Below are 22,373 nucleotides of genomic sequence, written 5' to 3'. Positions count from 1 at the left end.
ACAGAGGGAGAGAGAGAATCTTCTCCCTGAGCAGGAAGCCCAATGCAGGGCTCAATTCTAGGACCATGGGATAATGACCTGATACTTAACTGACTGAGCCACCTAGGTGCCCCAAACATATCTCGTTTTAAGTCTTCAGGGCTTTTGTTTTTGTTTTTTTTCTTTTTAAATTAAGTTCCATGACCAACATGGGGCTTGAACTCATGACTCTGAGATTAGGAGTTGCATGCTCTAGCAATTAAGCCAGACAGGCACTTCTTCTTCAATGAATTTTGTGGGGGTAGGTGTAAGGGGGAGAGAGAATCTCAAGCAGACTCCATGCCCCATGGGGCTCAATCCCATGACCCAAAGATCATCACCGGAGCAGAAATCAAGAATTGGATGCTCAACTGAGGGAGACATCCAGTTACCCCCTTCAATGTTTTTTAAAAAATGCTTTCTTCAGGGGCGCCTGGGTGGCTCAGTGGGTTAAAGCCTCTGCTTTCGGCTCAGGTCATGATCCCAGATCCCTGGGATCGAGCCCCAAATCGGGTTCTCTGCTCAGCATGGAGCCTGCGTCCTCCTCTCTCTCTCTGCCTGCCTCTCTGCCTACTTGTGATCTCTGTCTGTCAAATAAATAAATAAATCTTAAAAAAAAATGTTTTCTTTATGTAGGCTTGCCCTTCTTTGATTTATTCCTAGGTTGTTGATATTTAATTTGAAGCTATTGTAAGTGGTATCTTAAAATATTAGTTATCTTTTCCTTTTTGGTGTATAGAAATACTTTTTTTTTTTTTTAAGATTTTATTTATTTATTTGACAGAGAGAGATCACAAGTAGGCAGAGAGGCGGCAGAGAGAGAGAGAGGAGGAAGCAGGCTCCCCGCTGAGCAGAGAGCCCGATGCGGGACTCGATTCCAGGACCCTGAGATCATGACCCGAGCCGAAGGCAGCGGCTTAACCCACTGAGCCACCCAGGCGCCCCGAAATACTTTTTTTTAATGCGACTTTTAAATTAACCCGTTTAACTCCTATTAATTATAACAATTTATCTGTAGATTCTTTTGGATTTGCCACATAATAACATCCTCTGTGAAAAATAACAATTTGATTCTCCTTATTTTCGTAATTCCTTTTATTTTTCTTGCCTTATGCCAAGGACTAAGGGCATTCAGGGGCATAACGTACATTCTTGTCTGCAGCACACTTTTAATCACTGTAACGTCCTTTTGCCTCCAGGTCATAGCCTTGAAATTGTTAGTCGCCTGCTGGAGGGTCAGGAGTAAGACGCCTACGCTCTCCTTTCAGCTACTGCAGGGAGTTAAAAGACAGAGCGTCTACCTCCCATAAACTAATTTTCCAATCCTGGAGATGCCGGCAGCTTCTTCTGGTTGCTACGCAACGGCGTCGCCCTTCCCCTGGAGTAGGATCAGCGGGGCCAGAAGCACGTGCCGCCTCTTCCGCATTCCCGGACTACATCCCCCATAATGCCGCGGTCCGCGATCGGCTGGTCTCCGAAGTGGGGGAAGGGCTGGGACCGGCCGGGAGGCGGAGCGGAAGCGGACTGTGAGGGACGAGAAGAGTAGAATCTCCACGAGCTGGGAACCACCTCGTCGGTGATTCTCAAGCTTGGCCTTTCTCCATCCCCACCTGGAGGCTGCTTCGCAAGCGCAGGACGCAACTGACGCCTGCTAACCGACTTTCGCTGCGCCGCCCCAGCTCGGGAGCCCGTTGGCGGCGGCGACGGTGACAAGAAGCCCACAGGCAAGGTAATGGGGAGGGGGCGAGAGGAAAGCGGGGGCTGGAGGCGACTCCGCCCGCCCGCCCCGCTCCTCTCCGGTATTCCCCTCAGGCCCGGCGGCCGCCCTTCCTCCACCGTTTCCCGCTCGTGCCCCTCGCCCCACCCGGGCCGCTGCCCCCAGGTGTCCGCGGAAAACCGGCTCGGGAGCTGCCGGTAGCCCGCGGCCGAGGAGGCTCTTTGTCCCTGCTCCTCTGGGACTGACAGCCGTGGCCCCGTGGGCCCCGGGCGGAGAACCGAGCGAGGTTCGGCTGCTGGATCCGTGCGGGGCGGGCTCGGTCCCGTGGCCACTGGCGCGGGGGAGCGACCGACCTGGTGCAGGGATGGAGGAGCGCCCGCGCGGCAGCCGCACTCACTTCTTTTTCTGCTTTTGACAGCTCAGCTCTGCTCTACTTTGAGGGAGAAAGTCAAATGCCTCTTTTTTACCCCCTGTTCAAACTCAGCTCCTGGGTGATTGGTAAGGATGAACTTAAACTGCTCTGTCGACTGTGACTTACACTCTCGAAAGCGGTATTAAGAGTGACTCAGGCAGCCTGGGTTCCCATCCTGATCGAGGCACTGCTTGGCTTTATGACCTTGGTTAATTAAAGGTTCTAAGCCTGAGTTTTCTCATCAAATGGAGATAACAGTACGCATCTTTAAGTTGTTAGAATAAAAAAAAAATAATGTGCTTACAACGTCATTAATTCTTTTGATGAAAAAATCTTTTGAATATACTTTTATTAGTTATACTGAAGTGGCCTCTAGATTTACGAGTTTTGTGCTTTTCTTTGTTTAATGATTAGTAAAGTGTTCTTTACTTAATACCTCGTTCACCTTAAACCTAAGGAAGGAATTCCTTTAAAGTATGCTGTCTTCTTAATTTCCATTGTTTGAAGATGGCTGAGAATGTTCTTAGGAAATTGATGACTCTGCTTTTCTGTGGATCAGCTCTGGAGATACAAGGACTTATTCACCGCCCCCCCCCCCCGCCCCCCCAGCTGTGTCCTTTGGGAGCCTCTTTAGAGGAGCTTAAGTGTTTGTTTTGGCAGTGTAAGCACCTAGGTGTTCTGCAGTCCTGACGTGGGGCTTCGCCATCTTTACCTTATGTCAACTTTTTCCACCACTCTCTACACTTTCTTACTGGTTAGTAATTTTATTCATTTGGGATTTCTGTTTGCCAGTGGTAGTTTTGATCCAGAACAAGTTGAATGAATGCAATACAATTTATAAGGAGTGATTTGAAACATTTCACATTAGTTCCTCTATAGTTTTGGTTCTTGCACTGTTCTCTCCTGATATTTACTGACAATGGTGATGAGTTTTTCTTTAAGGAAATCCTTATGGTCTTTTGTTGATTTTTTTTTCATTGAAAATGCCTGTTCTGTACTACTTTGGGTTCAAACACTGTTGTGTAATATGTGAAGTAATACGTTCTGAGTAACGCTGGTTTTGAATGTACTGGGAGAAAAACCAGTAGGGCCTGATGATTTTCTATGTTATGTCTTCAGTGACTGATGCATTAAAAAAAATTTAGGGGGGCGCATGGGTGGCTCAGTGGGTTCAAGCCTCTGCCTTCAGTTCAGGTCATGATCTCAGGGTCCTGGGATCAAGCCCCGCATCATGGTTTCTGCTCAGCGGGGAGCCTGCTTCCTTTCTCTCTCTGGATGCCTCTCTGCTACTTGTGATTTCTGTCTGTCAAATAAATAAATAAAATCTTAAAAAAAAATTAGGAAGAAAAGGAGAAAATCTGGCGAATGTATTTCATAAGGATACTAGCAAGGAAGTAAATAAGGGGAAAACTTATTTAAGCTGTAGGAGATGACCTATGCATATAAAGAATTTAAAAAATATGATTCTCATAAAAATATGTGACAAAAATACTCATTTTGAAAAAAAAAATGTTTCTATATTGGTGTTTGTGCAGTACAGACAGAGAGTAATGGACTACAGAAATAGAAGACCTTGATTTTTGTCCTAGCTCTGTCACTATCTATATAACCTTATGTTCCTTTGTGGTCCTCATTTTCCTCTTGACTAACATAGTGAATTGGTCTGATTCCAAGGACTCTTCTAGTTCAGACTTTCAATGATAAAGGGTTTTAGATGTCCTTTTTTTACATGTAACAATTGATACAAGCCCTTTTAGTAATTTATTTGTGTCTTGGGTTTTTTTTTTTTTTTTTATTCCCCACCTCGAGGAAGGGGATGTACTTGTAGGAACTAGAAAGCTGCCACAACAAGCATTCCTCTTTCATGAACTGCACGTGTTTTTTTCTACATTTTTGAGATGCTTATTTCTCTTTTTCTCTACTGCTGATCTCTTTTATTTTACTTATAGCCTCTGTTTACCTGTTGTGCCTATTTCTTTGTAAATCTACTTTGTCAATCCCCTAATCCAAACTTCATTGTTTCTTTTTGTGAATTCTTTCCCTTTTTGTTCCTGTTCCCAACAACTTGGTGTTCTTAGGTGCTCTTTTTTCCCCAAGGCCTCAGGCAAAGGTGCCCAGTGCTAGTCTAGTTAGTTGTGAAGGGGGTTGTGGGCTCATTTGTCACAAAACATGTTTGGATGAGGCTTTGGGTAGGTGACTAAAATATGTGGTACAACCTAATTTATTTTATTTTGCTTATTTTAAAAAATATTTATTTATTTATTTAACAGAGCGCAAACGCATGAATGAGCATGGGTGGGGGAAAGGGAGAAGCGGGTTCCCTGCTTAACAGGCAGCCCAACAATGGGCTTGATCCCAGGACCCTCGGATCATGACTGAGTCAAGGCAGACGCTTAACTGACTGAGCCACCCAGGCGCCCCAGCCTAATATATTTTAGATTAAACTGTTACTGTGGCATAATGGTTGAGTAGTTTCCCTTTGTCCTAACATTTCTATTCTTAACCTTGAATTACTTTACCCATTTTTTTTTTATCTTTGTACTCTTCAGAGCTATTATCTTCTCTCTTTTCTCCCAAATATGCCATCTAAAAATGATCTGCTATCTTGAGACATGTGTCTGTATCTTAGCTGGAATTTTAGTGTAGCTTCTCTCAAAGCAGTTCACATTTAAAATTTTAGACCTAATTAGGAGTGGAAGGCTGTGTATTCTGTTAATTTTTTTCCTACGTATTAGCCTTGGGCAATATTGTGTAGAAAAAGTATTCTAAGAATGGGCCTTTCCCCCTGAAATTACATTCCGAGGTCAAGTCTGTGGAGGACTTATTTCTGAGCCTTTTTTGAAGAGAACTGTCTAAACCTCTGTGCTCTGGTGAACATACTGTGTCTTTTTGTGAAGTATTTCTGCTTTTCTAATTGTAAATTCCTTGGGAGACTAATAGGTACTGATTCTTGTAGCACCTTTGGCTTAGTGAGAGCTTCTCTCCTTGCTAGTTGCTGCCATTGTTATTATAGCTAATTTAACTATAGTTCTAAAGCACAAAAAGCAGAGCACTATTATGCAAAAATGGGATTTGAAGAGGAGATTTTTTTTTTTTTGGTAGGATTACCATCTATTAATGTTTTTAATGTTGTTATTGCAGTGTTTCCATAAACAGTACAAGCAAGTATTTCATGACAGGCAGTGTGTGAAATAGTGTTTTTAAAATTTTGACTGCAACCCATAGTAAGAGATCTTTTTATGTCAAGACTTCATAGATACACACGTATGTGTGTGCATGTGTGTGTCTGTGTAAGAAAAAAATGTAGGTATCTCACTGAAAGAAAACTGACATAAAGCAAGATCTGTAGTGGTACCGTCTACTTTGATAGTTTCTATTTTATCTTGTATTTTTAAAAAGTGCCATTTGCAAACTGTTAAGTTGATTTTTGTTCCCCGCTTTTGAAAAACAGGAGAGTCCTGTGCTGAGAATTTGGATGCCTAATTTCCTCCCATTTGTTTGCTGATGGATAGTCATTAATCCTCTTTGTGCTTCACTTTCCTTTTCTTTAAAATGAAGGTGATGGGGTGTCTGGGTAGCTCAGTTGTTAAATGTCTGCCTTCACCTTGGGTCATGATCCCAGCGTTCGGGGTTTGAGCCCCACATTGGGCTCCCTGCCAAGCGAGGAGCCTTCTTCTCCTCCCTCTGCCTGCTGTTCCTCCTGGTTGTGCTCACTCTCTCTTAGTCAAATAAATAAATAAAGATCTTGGGGCACCTGGGTGGCTCAGTGGGTTAGGCCGCTGCCTTCGGCTCGGGTCATGATTTCAGGGTTCTGGGATCGAGTCCCGCATCAGGCTCTCTGCTTGGCAGGGAGCCTGCTTCCTCCTCTCTCTCTGACTGCCTCTATGCCTACTTGTGATCTCTCTCTGTCAAATAAATGGATAGAATCTTAAAAAAAAGAAAAAAAAGAATCTGGTTTAATAAATATCTTAAAAAAGAAAAAAAAATGAGGGTGATCCTCTGTCTTGACTGTAGTAATAATGTTAACTAATATATTTGTCTTTAGGTCCCTGGCTAGGGAGAAACCACTGAAAAATTGCTTAAATATCTAGTTGTTTGCATGTTTGGTATTTGGGAAGAGGCATAAAAAAACTTTGAACAGATCTTTGGAGGTTATTGGAATGGGGACTTTAAGGCCTTTAATAAATGTGAAAACTAAGAAAAAAGTTTCCCCCCTTTTTTCTGTTTATATCTTTTTGTCCTTTAACAAGGAATCTTTTAGAGTTTGAAAATTTCTATTTAAAATGCTTAGTAACCAGCATCTGGGTGGCTCAGTCCATTAAGCATCTGCCTCTTGATATCAGCTCAGGTATTTTTTAAAAAATTAACAGATAATGTATTATTTGTTTCAGAGGTAGAGGTCTGTGATTCATCAGTTTTACACAATACACAGCCCTCACCACAACACGTAACCTCCCCAGTGTCCATCACGTAGCCACCCCATCTTCCCACGACCTTCCACTCCAGCAGCCCTCTGTTTCCTGAAATTAAGAAGTTATGGTTTTTCTCCCTCTCTGATTTCGTCTTGTTTCATTTCTTCCTCTCTTCCCCTCTGATCCTCTGCCTTGTTTCTCAAGTTCCTCATATCAATGAGATCATATGATAATTGTCTTTCTCTGACTTATTTCGCTTAGCATAATACCCTCTAGTTCCATCCATATTATTGCAGTTAGCAAGATTTCATTTTTGATGGCTGCATAATATTCTATTGTATTTATATACCACATCTTTTTTTTTTTTTTTTAATATTTTATTTATTTATTTGACAGGGAGTCATATAGCGAGAGAAGGAACACAAGCAGGGGGAATGGGAGAGGGAGAAACAGGCTTCCTGTTGAGCAGAGAGCTCAATGCGGGGCTTAACCCTAGGACCTGAGATCATGACCTGAGCCCAAGGTAGACGCTTAATGACTGAACCACCCAGGCACCCTATACCACATTGTTTTTATCCATTCACCTGTCCATGGACATCTAGGCTCTCTCCACAGTTTGGCTATTGGGGACATTGCTGCTATAAACATTGGGGTGCATGTGCCCCTTTGGATCACTATATTTGTATCTTTGGGGTAAATACCCAGTAGTGCAATTACTGGATTGTAGGGTATCAGCTCAAGTCTTGATCCCAGGGTTATGTGTTCAAGTCCAGTTTTGGGCTTCACTGTGGAACCTACTTTAAAAAAAAAAAATTGCTTTATAGAAATTTTAAGTAAACATGTTGGCAAAATGTTACCTAGATTTTATTCCATACCCCATCTTTAACTACACTGCCCCCCTCATGTTAGAAAATACTAATAGGAATGTATTTACTTATTTTTCTGTGCAAAGTCACTATACCAGAATATTACTCTTCCCGTATGTTACCGAAAAGTAGAACTACCATTTTTCTAAGAAAAGGGAAAACAAAAATTTCTATGCTTGTGGGTTTCCTTCTGTTTACTTTGAATGATTTCTCCAAACCAGGCCATTCCATGCTGGGGATTGGGATTCCTCCCATTCTCATTTGTTTGTACTGAGGAGACTAGGAATAAAGAATTTACTGCCTGCTCCCAAGATTCTGGTCAGAAAAGAATTCTAAAGGTTTTGGTTGGAAGGAAATTGGAACCAGACTTTACTTCCTCTTGTTTTTCAGATCAGACCTTCCTAGAGGGCCTTCCTTGATCTGATACTTCACGTAGAGTCCTCAGATATCCTCACATCACCCTGTTTGTTTATTTTCTCCGTAGTAGTTTATGACAAACTGATATTAACTTGTTTCTGCGCTTGCTTGTTTATTGTCTCCAACTAAGACATAATCTCCACAAGAAGAATTCTGTCTTGTTTCACCTTTCACATCTCCAGTTCTGGTGCATAGTAGGTACTGCAATAAATATTGTGAATAAGTAAGTGAGCAAATGAATGAATAAACCAAGATCTTTCATGCTTTAAATGAAACTTCATATAATAGATTGTTGAGCCTAGGTCTTTATGTAGTCCTCCCCCACCCCCAAATACTTTTTTCTAGAACTACGTTTTCTTATCAGTGTCTGCTGGACATTGTGAAGGTGTCTCCATCCAGAAGATATTGTATTTATCTGTGCTTTACTTCATATTTTTTTCTGTTGTTTTTTACTTATGTAAAAAAAAGCTAAGCTCTAAGATTTCTTAAATCCTTCTTGTAGTAACTTTGTAATAGTTTGATTTATGGGAATAAAGTGTATTGAAACTTTAAAGTGCTGACTTGATAATTTAATGAATAGTCTAAGCATATATTTTTGGAATTTTAGGATCATTGCTCTAAACTGCCATTACTGATCTCTATATTCTTTTTTTGTTTTTTGTTTTTTTAAAGATTTTATTTATTTATTGGACAGACAGAGATCACAAATAGGCAGAGAGGCCGACAGAGAGAGAGGAGGAAGCTGGCTCCCCGCTGAGCAGAGAGCCCAATGTGGGGCTCCTTCCCAGGGTCCTGGGATCATGACCTGAGTCCAAGGCAGAGGCCTTAACCCACTGAGCCACCCAGGCGCCCCTTGTTTTTTTTTTTTTTTAAGATTTTCTTTATTTATTTGAGAGAGAGAGAGAGAGCAAGAGCGTGCGCTTGAGAGAGCTTGAGGACACAGACTGGGGTGAGGGGCGGAGGGAGAGAGAGGGGGAAGCGGACTCCCTGCTGAAAAGGGTGAGGGAGGTGGGGGTGGAGATGGCTGGATCCCAGGACGCCAAGATCATGACTTGAGCTGCAGGCAGATGACCTGAGTTGCAGGCAGACACGTAATTGACTGAACTACCCAAGTGCCCTCAGGTTATGTTCTTTTAAAGCAAAAGAGAATAAGCTTCATTTAATGTTGCAGTTCATTTAGTATTTTACAAACATAGCCTTTCTAGTGGAGGTAAAGAAAGTAGTATGGTATAGAGAAAAACCTAAATAGAGAGTCAGGACCTGTCTTCTAGATCAATATAGTTTTTGCCATTAACTGTCTCATTTTAGGCAAGATACCCTGGGTTTTATTTCATAATGAAATGTCAGGGGATTGGGGCGCCTGGGTGGCTCAGTGGGTTAAGCCGCTGCCTTCGGCTCAGGTCATGATCTCAGGGTCCTGGGATCGAGTGCCGCATCGGGCTCTCTGCTCAGCGGGGAGCCTGCTTCCTCCTCTCTCTCTCTGCCTGCCTCTCTGCCTACTTGTAATCTCTCTCTGTCAAATAAATAAATAAATCTTAAAAAAAAAAAAAAGAAATGTCAGGGGATTGTAGTAGATTTCTTCTCAGATTCATCTAGCCACAAAATGGATAATTGAAGGTACTTTAATTTTATCTTGAAACTTCCATCTCCTCTGCCCTTTTGTCCCCCTACCCCCCCAACACTGTAGGGAAGTCATTGCTGCTTGGGAGAAGATGGGGTTAGACTCAAGGATGTGCTTAAAGTAAACCATAGGTATCTACTGATTGTTAGTGGGGTTTAATGGGAATTGTGGGAGCGGTGTAGGGTCAGTTACTCTTGCCCTTAGGCACATGGGATTGTGGGGACAAGGTTCATAACTGGATGAGAAGATGTGATGTGTGAAATCAGCTGATATAAAGTAATGTGTTGTGAGAGAAGATCAGCATGGTCTGGGGTACGGTGATGAGGTTTTGAAATCCTTCTGGCTAAGTTAGTGTTTAAACAGATACTCTAGTCTCATTGTAGGCTATTTTGGAAGATGAAGTTTTGTCATCAACAGTGCCATTGTATCATCTTTTAGGACTGGGTAATTCTTCAGTAATTAGTAATCAGTAACTAGTACCAATGAAGTATTTCATGCTATCCACAAATTCTGAGTAGAAATTTGTTCAAGCCTGTGGCCTCTCCGGTAGCTTTTAACTAACTGAATGAGAAGATGTAAGGAAACATGCTTCATAAATAAAAATGGATGTAAATGTAAGGTGCTATTATTATTATTGTATGAGACAGTGAGAAGACTGGCTTGATTGGGGGAGATATTTTTGTCACTAATGGGAAATAGATTTGCCTTTGGGGACTGGATTATGGAGGACCATGAGAGCTAATCACAGGAATTTTATTTGGATCTAGTAAAACAAAAACTCCTGAATTAACTCAGATTACTCAGATTATCAAGAATTACTGGCATTGCTACATTAGTGCCTGACAGTAATAATAAAAGTTAGTGTATATTGAGTAGTATGAGGTGTCATTTATCTTTACCAGTATAAATGAGGACATCAGGGTCTAGGGAGATAAGGTAACTTGCTCAAGGTTATAAAGATAGAATATGTAATTTCATATGGAATATGTGGGGCTGGAGATGGGGCAGGAGTGGGAGTGCTACTTTTTGAAGAGGCAACATTTGAGATAAATAATACTAAAAAATGAAAAGGAGCAGGCAGTGGGGAGAACATTGCAGCGGGGGTGAATAGCAGTTGTATATAGAGCCTGAGGTCAGAAAGCATTTGGTTGATCTAGCCTGGAGGGACTGTAGCACAGTGAGTAAATAGAAGTGGTGTGAGATTAGGACTAAAGAGAGAAGGGGAGAAGTCAGATTTTGTAGGGCCTTGTGGCTTGAGGTAAAGAGTTTTAATTTTATTTTAAGTACAGTGGGAAACTGTTGAAGGGTTTTTGAGCAGGGGAGTGATGTACTACAACTTTGTGTGTGGTTAAAAAATACATAAAATGTACCATTTGAACCATATTTAAGTGTACAGTTCAGTGACATTAAAAATGTTCACATTGGGGGTGCCTGGGTGGCTCAGTGGGTTAAGCCGCTGCCTTCGGCTCAGGTCGTGATCTCAGGGTTCTGGGATCGAGTGCCGCATCGGGCTCTCTGCTCAGCGGGGAGCCTGCTTCCTCCTCTCTCTCTTCTCTGCCTGCCTCTCTGCCTACTTGTGATCTCTCTCTGTCAAATAAATAAGTGAAATCTTAAAAAAAAAAAAATGTTCACATTGTTGTGCAGCCATCACCATTATACATCTTCAGAACTTTTTCATTGTCCCGGAGTAAAACTCTGTACCCTAAACTTTAAACCATAGCTCTCCATTCTTCTCTCCTCAGCCCCAGCCCCAGCCCCTGGTAACTACCATTCTACTTTCTGTCTCAATGTATCTGACTGGTCTAAGTACCTATATTAAGTGGAATCCTACAATATTTGTCTTTTCGTGTCTGGTTTATTAACTTAGTATGATATATGTACCTTTTTAAAGTAGGCTCCATGCCCAACATAGGTCTTGAACATATGACCCTGAGATTAAGGGTCATGCTTCACTGACTGACCCAGCCAGGCGCCTCTTAGTATGATATCTTTAAGGTTCAGTAGCTTGTAGCTTGTATCAGAATTTTATTCCCATTTAAACCTGAATAATATTCCATGGTATGTATATACTACATTTTGTTTATCTGTTCATTTTTTTGGACATGGGTTATTTCTACTTTTTGTCTATTGTTGAATTATGCTGCAATGAACATTGGTGCACAAGTATCTCTGAGTCCCTGCTTTCAGTTCTTTAGTGATTATACCCAGAAGTGGAATTACTGGATCATACGGTAATTATGTGTTTAATTTTTTGAAGAACTGATGTACTGTTGGTTTCCACAGTGGTTGCACCATTTTTCATTCCTATCAGCAGTACACAAGAGTTTCAATGCCTCCACATCTACCAACACTTGTTTTTTTGTTTAGTTTTGGCTTTTTTTGATAAATGTTATAGGGGAAGAAACATCTTTTTTATTCTCCCTATCTTCTTAGGTTCAGTACCTGGGGCTCTGCAAATTGACAAAAGCCAGATTAACAGGAGAAAAAGGGTTATTTCATATGCAAATGAGGGGCTTTACAGAAATGAATGAAAACCAAAGAAGCAAGTAGGCCTGAGAGCTTGTATATCATTTAGACACAGAGCTATAAATGTGAAGATCTGACAAGACAAAGGAAAAGGAGTTTTAGTTTCTAGAAGCAGTTGGTTGTGAGAAGGTAATATATGGGAGAAACGAATGGAAGATAAGGGTTGTTCAAGTTGTATTTGTACAGATTTGTCTCAACATCAACTCCCTGTCTCCCATGATGAGAATGTTGTCGCCTTTCTGATGGGAAATTCTTGTCTGCCTTTTAGATAGAAAGGGGGAGAGCAAGCAGTTTGAAACACTTCCTGCATCTGCTGTGTCTTAGTCATCTTCAGTTCCAACTAATCCTTATACAGCAGTGGCTTGCTTGTACTTTGGGGTGGTATACTCTGATGCCCTTCCTATCATGCTAATAATGGGTATGAAGAGGTATCTCATTGTGGTTTAATTTGCATTTCCCTAATGATTAGTGATTTGAGCATCTTTTCTTTTCTTGTGTGTATTGTTCATTTACGTATCTCCTTTGAGAACCATTGGAATTTTTACTATTCAAATTGTGACTTGTTTTTAGAAGAACATTTTGGCTGCTTTGAGGACAGTGGCTTGAAGTGGGGTTGAAGAGGAATCTGGGAAACCACTTGAGAAACAGCTGCAGGAATCCAGTTGGAGATGATGATACTTGGACCACACTCCTTTGCCTTTTCAGATCTAGTGCTCTACAGACAACTTCATTTTATTTTATTATTTATTTATTTATTTAGATAATTTGTGACAACTTCGTTTTAAATGTGCCTCCTCTCCTTCACTTCTGCTTTTGAGCATATACACTCTAATTCCTTTTGTATTCTCTGCAGGTACCCAGGAACTTTCCCCTGGGAATCCCAAAGATATTTATGTCTATCTTAGGTCAAAATAATGATGATGAAGGTGATGATGATTTTGTTTTTGTCTCTTTATTTTTAAGAGCTTTTATTTCTTAGAAAGCAAGTGAGAGAGGAAGCATGAGCTGGGTGAGAGGGTATTGGGGAAGGGAGAAGCAGACTCCCCGCTGAGCAGGGAGCCTGATGTCCGGCTTAATCCCAGGGCCCTGGGATCATGACCTGAGCGGAAGGCAGGCACTTAACTGACTGAGCCACCCAGGCACCCCTTGTTTTTACTTTTTAAAAACTACTTGGGTCAAATATGAAGTTTCACTTTTTAGTCATTAGTAGACAATTGATATGGTGGCCTAGAAGTTGGGATGAAAAAGTGTTCAGATTGTACACTCTTTTGGTCAAAAAAGGACTCTAATAAATACTGTGCTCGATTGTAGCCATAAATGCTTACTGTAGGCCTTTTAGGTGTAATTGTCATTTCCCTCATGACCTAGGTGGCCTTCCAGGAGATGGACCAGTACTTGAAACCTAAAGAAAAAAAAATGGGGAGGTTCAGAGTGCAAGTTCCTATGTCACTTGCCGCTTTGAACATTACACAGGAAGCGACATTATTAAACCCTCCCTTTTTTTCTTTTTCTTTCCTAAAGATTGAGTCTAAGAATAATTACTTCTTAGAAGTACTAAAATAGGGGCATCTGGGTGGCTCTGGGATGAGCCTCTGCCTTCGGCTCAGCTCATGATCTCAGGGTCCTGGGATCGAGCCCTGCATCAGGCTCTCTGCTCAGTGGGGAGCCTGCTTCCTCCTCTCTCTCTCTCACTGCCTCTCTGCCTACTTGTGATCTCTCTCTGTCAAATAAATAAATAAAATCTTTAAAAAAGTACTAAAATAAATTACCTTTATTTGCTAAACAATTAAAATCTTCTTGTCTGCTTTTTTCTTTCTATATGGCATCACAAAAAAATCTTTCAGGGAACAGAACAGTATATTCATATTGATCACAGGGACTAAAATGGTACCGGTAGAAATTGTTTTCTCTTCATTCTGCCTCCCTCTCTGACTTGTAAATATGGGGCTTAGCTTACCTTGGCAGGAGTGACTTAGGTTACAGCAAAGATACCTGTTTTTTCCTCCCCATTGCTGCTTTATGAAGAGATTTGAGATTTGGAGAGTGGTTCCCATTCTTTGCTGCACATTGAAATAACCTAGGGTTCTTCTTCTTCTTCTTCTTTTTTTTTTTTTTTTTTAAGATACTTATTTACTTGAGAAAGAGAGCACGAGAGAGCATAAGAGAGCTGCAGGGGGAGAGGGAGAAGCAAGCTTCCCGCTGAGCAGAGAGCCCAACGCAGGGTGATCTCAGGACACTGAGATTATGACCTGAGCTGAAGGCAGACACTGAGATTATGACCTGAGCCACCCAGGTGCCCCTAAACTTAGGACTCTTAAAAACCAAACAAACCATACCCAACCCAACCAAAACAAAACGGATGCCTGGCTCCTTCCGCTTAGACATTCTAATTTAATTGGTTTGGGGTATGACCTGGCATGGGGATATTTAGATAACTCTCGAGGTAATTTTAATGTGAAGCATTCTGAGAAGAGACCAAAGGCATAGTTGTATCCTTTTGGGAATCTTAGTCACCTCTACTGGGCTTGCTTGGAATTACATGTGGAAATGAACCCTGTAGACTAGTTTTCAGGCCTTCTTGGGTTGCATCAGAGAACCCTCATGGGCCTTTGAACTGTTCAGCCCTGTGTCAGATATTAGCTGGCTCTAGGCCATCTTTTTAACTTGAAGAAGGCTCTAGGGTGTCTTTTCTTTTTAGTAGCTCTTACACTCACTTTATTTCTTGGTGTCCTTTTATAGTTCCCTAGTGAAGAGTGGTTCCCAGCTTCTCACTTCTTTGCTATTCTCAAAGACACCCTTTTCTTTTCCTTTCCTTTTCTTCTTTTAAGATTTTATTTATTTATTTGACAGACAGAGATCACAAGTAGGCAGAGAGAGAGAGGAGGAAACAGGCTCTCTGCAGAGAAGAGAACCCGATGTAGGGCTCAATCCCAGGACCCTGGGATCATGATCTGAGCTGAAGGCAGAGGCTTTAACCCACAGAACCACCCAGGTGCCTCTCAAAGACACCCTTTTCATGTTAAATGTTTAACTTCTTTGGGTTCCTGGGAGGTTCACTTGGTTAAACTGTTGGACTCTTGATTTCAGCTCTGGTCACAATCTTAGGGTCTTGAGATCAGCCCCAGGTCAAGCTCCATGTTCAGTGGGGAGACTGCTTGAGGATTCTTTTCCTCTGCCCCTCCCCCATCGCTCTGTGTGTGTGTGTGTGTGTGTGTGTATGTGTGTGTGTACATAAATAAATCTTAAAAAACAAATAATAAATCTTTAAAAACATAAATAAATCTTAAAAAATTTTTTAACTTCTTATCACTATAGAAAAATGTGTAACAAACACAAGCAAGTTCTAAAACATGAGTGTTTTATTATAGTAGTCACTATAATGCTTCCTGACTTCTCTCTGAGGTAGGCTGCTTTAATTTAGTTGAGGGCAGTAGTGAGCGAGATACATTCCATGAAGAGTCAAGACTACAAAGAGTTTTCTTTTTTTAAAGATTTTATTTATTTATTTATTTAACAGAGAGAGAGAGAGAGAGAGAGAGAGAGAGAGACAGTGCACAAGTAGTCTGAACTGCAGTCAGAGGGAGAGAGAAGGGTCTTGCTGAGCAGGGAGCCCGATGCGGGGCTTAATCCCAGGACTCTGGGGTCATGAACTGAGCTGAAGGCAGATGCTTAACTGACTGAGCCACCCAGGGACCCCCTGCTTTTTTTGTTTTTTTTAGATTTTATTTGAGAGAGAGAGAACGCGCGTACGCACGCCAGCATGAGAGCACATAAACAGGGGGAGTGGCAGAGGGAGAGGGAGAAAAGGCTCAAAGCTGATGGGGGAGCCCAGTGTGGGCTTGATCCCAGGACCCTGGGATCATGACCTGAGTGGAAGGCAGACACTTAACCGACTAAGCCACCCAGGCACCCCTCTGAAGACCTTTCTTTCCTGTAGGCCTGTTTTCTGAATTTAATAGTCAACTAGTATACAGTCAGTATAGAGCAATAAGGGGCTCTTTATCTTTGGGCCCCCCCACACTGAGAAACAGTTTAAAGTAGGCTTTCTTGTATCTTGGGATTTATTACTTTGGGGACATATCCTCCTTAGCCAAGTTTCTGCCCTACTATCAGTGTGTTTTCTCTTAGTGTCTAATGTTGGTACTGCTACTCACTCTTTAAGCAAAGTTCATGGTTAAGCTTGTATCTAGTTGGAGGGACTTTACCTGTTAGAGATTAGACTCCTGTGTTTGACTCTCAACCCTCCCTCCCTCCCTGGGTCTCCTGTTCTCTGTCTAATGCCATTACAGTCTTGGGATTTGTCACTTTGGTGGAGTTCTGTAAAACCTATCAGTTCTAGTAGGACTGGGTTTAAGAACCTTTTTTTAAATGAAAGGACAGACCCTGAATGGAGATACAGATTCTGAACTTGTGGGTTTATAGCTCTTGCTGAAGTTCAGGCAAGTGAGGTCTGTGGCCTAGGTGAAAAAATCTTAGGGAAGTTAACCACCTCTCTAAGCTTTAATATTATCATTTTAACGTGAGAATAACAAGAACATCTTTCTTTTGAGGTTATTGCAAAAAATGAATGAAATAGCCATTGTGAAGTGTTTAGTTCATACCATAAGAACTCAGTAGTTGTTCATGGCTGCAGTTTCTGCTGTTAACTGTCATTGCTGTAGAAGAGGGGCATGGGTTCAGAGCCTGAGCTTTGAATCCTTTCTCTACTGCTATCTATTTGTATAACCTTGGACAAATTATTTAACTTCTCTCTGCCTCAGTTTTTTCCACCTGTGAAGTGAGAACATTATTAGTGTGGGAGTTGTGAAGATGTAGTGAATTAATTCATGTAAGGAGTTTACAGCACAATCTGGTACGAAGTGATTGTCATAAGGCTGTTATTTCATGGAAGTGCTGTCTTTGCCTCTGGTTTTGGCTTTGAATATGTATAGTGATCTAAAACCTTCCAGGCCATCATTTTAACCTTTGTTTTCCAAAACAACTAGGAAGTCTGTGTTCTTAATTCTCCAGTGATGTCACTTTTCTGGTTTTGTTGTCATGCCCACTTTAGAAGCCTGTTGTGACTGCTTCAGGACAGATACACGGTTGGGTGCTGGGTCAGGTCATGGAGCACACTGGTCAGACTTGAAAAGACAGAAGCCAGTAAAGAAAGATCACTAAAGAAAAAGTATGTTTAATATATGTGTGTAAAGAAATTCTTTTAAAATTTTCTTGGGCTTCAGAACTTCCACTTACTGAACTCAAATGTAAGATCTATAGAAAAAATATTAGGTTACATTTACTTGTCTTTGTTAAGTAAAGTTTAATAATCCAGTATTGATTTTAATAGTAGAGTTTTCATAATATCTGAATATTCTTTGTATGGTAACTAAATAAGCAGAAGTAGAAGAAAACTTGAAAAGGAGTTAATTCTTAATTTTTAATGCAGTTATTACTTTGCTATAATAATGAAAATGGCCACTTAGTGGGGTAGTCATGCTTGTAGTTAGGTTTGGCATGATGGGTACATTGCAACTAGAGTAGGTGGGTGTTCTTCAAACCTCAGAGGACCAGAATTTATTAGTGGTGTATCAGGAACTGGGGGGCTGGGTAGGAAGATGAAAGAGTGGGAGTTTTCTGAACTGGACAGGTGAATTGCCAGGGTAGATGATCCCCTGCTTACACACATCTCAACACACACACGTCTAGAGGAGTTTTGAGTACAAAATTTTGTATTTTGATTTTTTTATGTAGGATAATAAAAGGTACTCTTTATTTTTTATTAAATAAAGATATATTTAATCTTAAGTATCTTTATTTTAAATAAAGATACTCTTTATTTTTATTATTTAAAAAAAGAATGTGCTAGAAAGCAAACTTTTAGGGTATAACCATAGTTCCCATACTGCCTAGCATATATGCTGGCTCAGTAAACATCTGTTGAAAGTGTTTAAATGCTCTTCAGAGTTAACCTTTACTGTATTTATTTCTAGTCTTATCCTCAAACTTGATTTTTTTTTTTTAAAGATTTTATTTATTTATTTGACAGAGAGAAATTACAAGTACACTGAGAGGCAGGCAGAGAGAGAGAGAAGGAAGCAGGCTCCCTGCTGAGCAGAGAGCCCGATGCGGGACTCGATCCCAGGACCCTGAGATCATGACCCGAGCCGAAGGCAGCAGCTTAACCCACTGAGCCACCCAGGCGCCCCCTCAAACTTGATTTTATTTGGCTATGTGATTATACCCTATTAAGCAGATTAAAATCAGTATGTTTTATTTGCCCATACTGCTGGAAGTTAAAAAGTTCTTAAGGATTATTTTCATTAAACTGTGAAATACATTTTTTGACTCTAGATATATTTCCATGTGAAGAATTTTATTCCACCATAAATGAAAAGTTTTCTTTGCTGGACACTTTGGTGATTCATATACATTATTGCTCTCTAGGCCTTTCTAGATTCCATGATTTTCATCACCTTTATCTTTTTTTTTTTAATTGAGGTAAAACCTTTTTTTCTTTACACAGTTTTCCCTTAAATAATAAAAGTACATTCCTGTACCATTTAAAATTTAGAATTGCAGATTTGGAAATACAAGAAAATTTCCTAAACTCTTTTAGCACTTCTCATTATGTCTGGCATAAATTTAGAAGTATAAGCTTAAGAGATTGTAACTTCTTTTTCATCTTAGGTTGGATGCTTAAGATGATCTTGTTGCCGTTAGAATATTTTCTAGTGACATTTTCAAATATTGTCACACCTATTGAATTGTGGGATTTATCTTTTCCTTGGGCATTTTTTGTTTTCCAGTCTGTTTTACCTTTCCTCATTTTCCCCCAAGATTTGTTTTTTTAATTTTTTATTTGACTGGGAGAGAGTGAGAGAACACAAGCTGGGGAAGCAGTAGAGGGAGAGGGAGAAACACACTTCCTATGGAAAAGGGAGCCAATGTGGGAGTTGATCCCAGGACCCCAGGATCATGAAATGAACCATAGGCAGATGCTTCACTGACTGAGCCACCTAGGCATCCCACCTTTCCTCAGTTTTTCACTTTCACATTGGCATCTGCGTTTAAAAATATTTTTTTTAAAGGAAGAGGAGGAGGAATAGGTTTTAAGACATTTAGTTTGGAAACCTATATTTGAATAGTCTCCTGTGAATCTCATTATATGTCCATAGTTTTAGATTAATGAACAGAATGCTAATGTCTGTAAGAGTTTGAATGACAAGAAGTCATTCAAAGAATTTTGTGACCATGGTGGCATTTCAGTTTATTGGCATTTATGTCTGGTTTAAAATTTTGAAGAGCAATATAAATGAAACTGAAAGTTGTCAAAGAAGATGATACAGTGTCAAATCACAACGATTTATAGAATCTCTTCTTAAGTTTGTCATTATCTAGTCTGTTACTGGTATAGGTTAAGACTAATCCCCTTTTCTCTTCTCAATTTTACAGAATTAATTGAGAGTTGGAGGCAACCTTGCTGAAGATGAAGAATATACAATATTAGAGGAGGAGATTTTTTTTTTCTTTTTTCTTTCAGAAGTCTTAGTTGTTTGGCGGCTTACAGCTGATCACCACTCTTCAGTTGAGTGTGTTTGCTTTTATCAGAAATGGTTTTTACAATCTCAAGGAAAACCATGTCCCAGAAATTGAGTTTACTGTTGCTTGTATTTGGACTCATTTGGGGATTGATGTTACTGCACTATACTTTTCAACAACCAAGACATCAAAGCAGTGTCAAGTTACGTGAACAAATACTAGACTTAAGCAAAAGATATGTTAAAGCTCTAGCAGAGGAAAATAAGAACTCGGATGTTGAGAATGGCGCTTCTATGGCAGGATATGGTAAGATAACCGTAGATTCTTCCTGGTTTTCTCCCTTTCAACCTATCCCCATTTCAACGTAGTTATGGAAGGAAATCCAACTCATTACTTCATGCATAGGTCTTTCCAAAGCAAATTTTTCTTGACTTTTTATTATGAAAAATTTTAAATGTACTGAAAAATAGAAACAATATGATAAATACCTATATGTCTGTTGCCTAGATTTAACAGTTATTAACATGTTAAAAATTCTGTTTTGTCTAATTTTTGAAGACCAGTTAAATTGTAGAAATTTTGACATTTCACTGCTAGATACTTCCACATGTGTATCTAAACAAATGACCTTTTTATACACAATTATAGGAGCATTGTAATATTTACATTTATCCGATTATGCCAATATAGACTTAATTATATAACATCTGTCAATTCCTAAGAATCAACATTTGCCTGTTGTTTATTTATTGCCACTCTCCCTTTCACATCATGGGTTCCTGCTGTGGGTTTTTGTTTTGTTTTGTTTTTTAGATTTTATTTATTTGAGAGAGAGAGAGTGCATGAGCAGGGGAGGGGTAAAGGGAGAGGGAGAAGCAGACTCCCCACTGAGCAGGGACCCTGACACCGGGTTTGATCCCAGCCTGGACCCTGAGCCGATGGCAGATGCTTGCTTAACTAACCCTTCCTGCTGTGTTTTAAGTTCTATATGCATGCCATGTTCTCTCTTGTCTTCAGGATTTAGAAAAAAAAAAAAAAAAGAGAGAGAAAGGAGAGATAGAACACTTTGTGTATGAGTGTGTGGGCATTTTCTCTATTTCAAGTTTTTTTTTTTTTTTAGTTATACATGTATGTATTTAAAGAATCAAAATGTGTTATGAGTCTCGTAATAAAAAAGGGCAGTTCTTCCCAGCCTCAACAGTCCCTAAATTTCCCATTTCTTAGAGCCAGCCATAGAAAATTATTTAATCTGATTTACTTGGTGATTACCTCCATGTCTCTAAATAACATGTTCTGTGAGTTTCTTCTTGATTTTTCAATAATAAGAGTTATCTGTTAACTTCCCACTGTGCAGAGTGAGGGTTCAGCTTTCTTTTTTACCCAAAATTGCATCCCACCCACCCCAGACTGCTTTCACACACACATGTCCTTCTAGTCCTGCCATTTTCCTGATATAATTTTGTTAGGACAATATTCAGTGTTTGCATTGTTAGGACTATGTCAGTGGTATTCATTACTGAGCCTTTTAGTACATTATTACTTTTCCTTTTCATGTACAAATTTATTTTCCCCTCTAGAATTAGTAAGTACTGATTTTTGTTTCTCTGCCTAGTTTTCTACCCTAACTCCCCACAGTTTAAGTCTCCTCCCAGTATATTTAGATACATTAGCTATTTTATCATGTTCTTTTTTTTTTTTTTTTAAAGATTTTATTTATTTATTTGACAGAGATCACAAGTAGGCAGAGAGGCAGGCAGAGAGAGAGAGGAGGAAGCAGGCTCCCGCTGAGCAGACAGCCCGATGCGGGACTCGATCCCAGGACCCCGAGATCATGACCTGAGCCGAAGGCAGCGGCCTAACCCACTGAGCCACCCAGGCGCCCTTTATCATGTTCTTTATCTTGAAATCTTTCCTAGAGCCTTCTGATCTGCTCTGGATTTGGACTATTTCTTCTCTAGGCTTGTGGTGATGAATTATTTGGGATCTTACTCCACAATCATCCTGGAACTCCTTCTACCTCTCTCTCATTATGGATCTCCTATTCCTTAGACTCCTGTGGCTTCTTCTTTATTGGTGACTCCCACATTTTAGGGGAACAGATCCTTGTTGTTTCCTCAGAAAAGTATAAGGGAGGTCAAAGTATTGATTCCTTGCATATCTGGAAAAATCTTTTTATCCCTACCCTCATGCTTAATTGAAAATTTGACTGAGTATAGAATCCTAGTTTGGAAATAGTTTTCCCTTGGATTTTTAAAGGCTTTTTTCTTTTCCCTTCTCCTTGGCTTCCAGTGTTCTTTTTGAGAATCTAATGCTGTTCTGATTCTTCATTCTTTTTATGTGATGTATTTTTTTGAAGTTTGTGAGAACTTTGTCCCATAGTACTGTTCTGAAGTTTTTCAAAATGATGTCCCTGGGTATGGATTTCTTTCATACATGTGCTAGGACCTCAGTGGGCACTTTCTTTATTTTCCCCCCAATTTTAAAAGTTTATTTCTTTACTAGTATTTATGATCTCTAAGAGATGTAACATTCATGACTCAAGATAATGATCATGTTCTGATGTGCCTTCCTTAATGCCCATCTCCTGGTTACCCATCCCCTCACCTTTCTCCCCCATAGCAACCCTCAGTTTGTTTCCTTTGATTAAGATTCTCTTATGGTTTGTCTCCCTCTCTGATTTTTGTCTTGTTTTATTTTTCCCTCCCTTCCCCTATGATCCTTTGTTTTGCTTCTTAAATTTCACATATGAGTGAGATCATATGAGAATTATCTTTCTCTACTTATTTCACTTAGCATAATACCCTCTAGTTCCATCCATGTTATTGCAAATGGCAAAATTTCATTTTTTTTGATGGCTCACTAA

At 40.2% G+C, this 22,373-nt stretch overlaps 1 protein-coding gene across 9 annotated transcripts in view; it reads left to right on the top strand.

The window, feature by feature from the left end:
- CCDC126 (coiled-coil domain containing 126) overlaps positions 1-22,373 on the top strand; it is a 96,971-nt gene that overhangs the window by 45,008 nt on the left and 29,590 nt on the right. Inside the window, exons 1-5 of one of the 9 annotated variants that reach the window (XM_082693778.1) lie at positions 1,139-1,747; positions 2,154-2,233; positions 12,843-12,915; positions 17,040-17,156; positions 19,424-19,816. In XM_082693778.1, coding sequence (XP_082549904.1) covers positions 19,582-19,816 — 235 coding nt within the window. In that variant the 5' untranslated portion in view covers positions 1,139-1,747; positions 2,154-2,233; positions 12,843-12,915; positions 17,040-17,156; positions 19,424-19,581. Of the gene's footprint in view, positions 1-1,138; positions 1,748-2,153; positions 2,234-12,842; positions 12,916-17,039; positions 17,157-19,423; positions 19,817-22,373 lie in introns of those variants that run through there. The other 8 variants (XM_082693779.1, XM_082693780.1, XM_082693781.1 and 5 more) reach the window with 8 other exon arrangements.

Source organism: Mustela nivalis (genome assembly GCF_964662115.1).
Source record: "Mustela nivalis genome assembly, chromosome: 12".
In the NCBI taxonomy this organism is placed as follows: domain Eukaryota; kingdom Metazoa; phylum Chordata; class Mammalia; order Carnivora; family Mustelidae; genus Mustela; species Mustela nivalis.
The sequence above is the reverse complement of the archived record's forward strand: the minus strand, read 5'-3'. Positions and strand labels throughout refer to the sequence as shown.